The following is a 2,315-nucleotide window of genomic DNA, read 5'->3' on the forward strand; positions in this document are numbered from 1 at the left end:
ACATATAAGTATAGATAATAGAGATAAAGAACTCAAGTGAGACTGTTTGCAATGATAGTTAATGCAATTTTATTCAGAAATACACAGCAAGACACTAAAGCAAGAGAAATAAAGTAAGCCTGAAATGTCAAAATCATCAAAACATATGCTTACATGGAGAATGTCTGAAAACATTCAAAGATTGTATAGATTTAATCATCAGCCTTTAAGATAAGCTTCACTTGGCCAAGAAAATTGTAGGTGACCAAGGACAGTTTGTGAATAGCTGGCAGTCAGAAGTAGCTCAAGGAAAGGTCAGCAGTTAATAATCAGTTGTAGATTGAGTGGCACGTGGGCAGATCCTAAAGACGCAACTGATGGGTCTTGCTCATTAGGTCCTGAATACTCAGCAAATTGGACGACAGTTGGGTACACAAGGCCGTTGATATGTCCTGGTGATGCTGCAGGTTGGCTGGAAGACACTGGGGACACCACCACAGGGTCGGCAGCTACTGGAGACAAAGGTGCTTGGTCGGCTGAAGGAAGTCTGGAAGGGCCTGGAGGCCTGGCAAGTTGTTTGTTGGCAGGAAACTACTTGGGTAGTACCAGAGTTGCAGGTGATATTTGGATAGCAGCTTGGCTGGCAGCTTGTGGGCTCACAGCAGGTTTCTCGACAGTGATCTAGGAGCCAAGAACTACCTTGGAAGGAACTTGGTAAATAGATACCATTCTGGCACTCTGCCTCCCTTGGCACAGCAGAGACAGCTGGAATGTTGCATTGATCTCCACGAATCCTAGGTAAGTAGTTTCTAGAGGAGCAACTGTACTGCATGGTGTCAGAAGAGATGGTTGGTTGGGTTACAAAGAATAAGCACCCCGAATATGAATGTCACCATTTGCACTAAGGCTTTTATACCTTCTTGCTAGTGGGTGGAGTTTATTATTCAGCCTCTCTTTCTCATAGCTCAAAAGAATTTTCCTTACAACACCACATTAATCTATGGATTAATTGCCTGTACTAACACTCATAAAGAAAGTTTAGTAGTTTGGTTAATAACTATGAGTCTCCTGTATTGAACTTTGTTCCAAGAATCAGAAGTTTATAGAGCTTCAAAGCTTAGCTCATTTAGATCCAAATTTCATCTCATAATACTCTTATTCATCGATTTGACTGTACTCCCAAGAGTGCCATGGACCTATGATTATACACTCTCTCCTTTCTGACTGGGAGTAATTATATACATGAACCATATCATTTGTACGTTTTAAATATGCTATAACTAGTCATTGTTCTAGAATTAATGGGACTTGTAGGAGAGATTATATCCTCTTGATAACTCAATATCTACTAGCAAAAAGCATAAAGCTAAGTTTCTCAGGTATGTTCTGGCTTTTAATATCAACCAAGAAACCTATTTTGTTTAATCTATTAGAAGTGAGACACGGGTAAGCTTAGAGGATAATATAACCTTAGTGTGGGTTCATGATATAAAGCAAATTATAAATTAGTTCAATGCAACTACATTTGTAGCCAAGACTCCTTTTAATAATCTAGAAACCATTTTATATCATAAACTTTTAATTTAGTAACTAAAAGGAGAAATAACTCAGCAAAGTCATTTATATGTGATCTAAATAGGTAAAATGGATTTTCAAATTGTTACAATTGTAGTTTGAATTAATCTAGTGCCTTTATCTCAAGAAACAAATATTACTGAAAAGTTATTTATTCCCCACACCTCCACTGGAAAATTGTAAGTATTTTCAACATGAAGAAATTGATTCTGTATGAAATGATGACAGTAACATCATAGTGCTGCCACAACACTGACATTGACACGTCATTGTGCAATATCACAACACACACTTAACAAACTCAGAACCAAGATCTGGGCGTGTGGGTGAGTGCATCACCTGCCCCCAGCATGCTCTTACATTCCAGATGAATTTAGGAGACAATAACAAGGGCTGGTATGTACACCACAGCTTTATTTGTTCTTCCTCTCACAGCAATTGGTGGGATTGATCTACAACTCAGAGAGAAAAAAGGAATAACAAAGAAGGGCCTGAGAGCCTAAAGTAACATGGCCTTTTAAAATAACATACCAAAGTGCAGCAAGGGCAGAAAATACTTCTGTCTATTAGACATATTTCAAGACCTACTTTTCTCAAAATTTCAAATCATCTCAAAACATGGGTCTTATCTTCAAAAATCCATCACCCAGTTTTGTGAAAGAGAATTGGAATAGAGTATTTTTTCCTCTCATATCTTCCTACTGTCCTGAACCTACCAACCAAGTTGCATTCTTGGATGCAGATTAACTTTGTCTACTAAA

General features: G+C 38.1%; 1 protein-coding gene across 1 annotated transcript; it reads right to left on the bottom strand.

The window, feature by feature from the left end:
• Window positions 1-385: 385 nt before the first annotated feature.
• Window positions 386-898, bottom strand: KRTAP11-1 (keratin associated protein 11-1). The gene has a single exon (XM_069065669.1). The coding sequence runs from the start codon at window positions 809-811 to the stop codon at window positions 386-388; it is 426 nt and encodes a 141-aa protein (XP_068921770.1). The 5' UTR covers window positions 812-898.
• Between the last annotated feature and the right edge of the window lie 1,417 nt (window positions 899-2,315).

The sequence above is a fragment of the Petaurus breviceps genome, unplaced genomic scaffold (genome assembly GCF_028583685.1).
Source record: "Petaurus breviceps papuanus isolate PSGF00001 unplaced genomic scaffold, PetGlider_PUasm1.0 90700, whole genome shotgun sequence".
Lineage (NCBI taxonomy): Eukaryota > Metazoa > Chordata > Mammalia > Diprotodontia > Petauridae > Petaurus > Petaurus breviceps.

What these genes read in the sequence shown, in the direction of transcription:
- KRTAP11-1 (XM_069065669.1), bottom strand. Translation starts at nt 811, where the DNA reads ATGCAGTACAGTTGCTCCTCTAGAAACTACTTACCTAGGATTCGTGGA.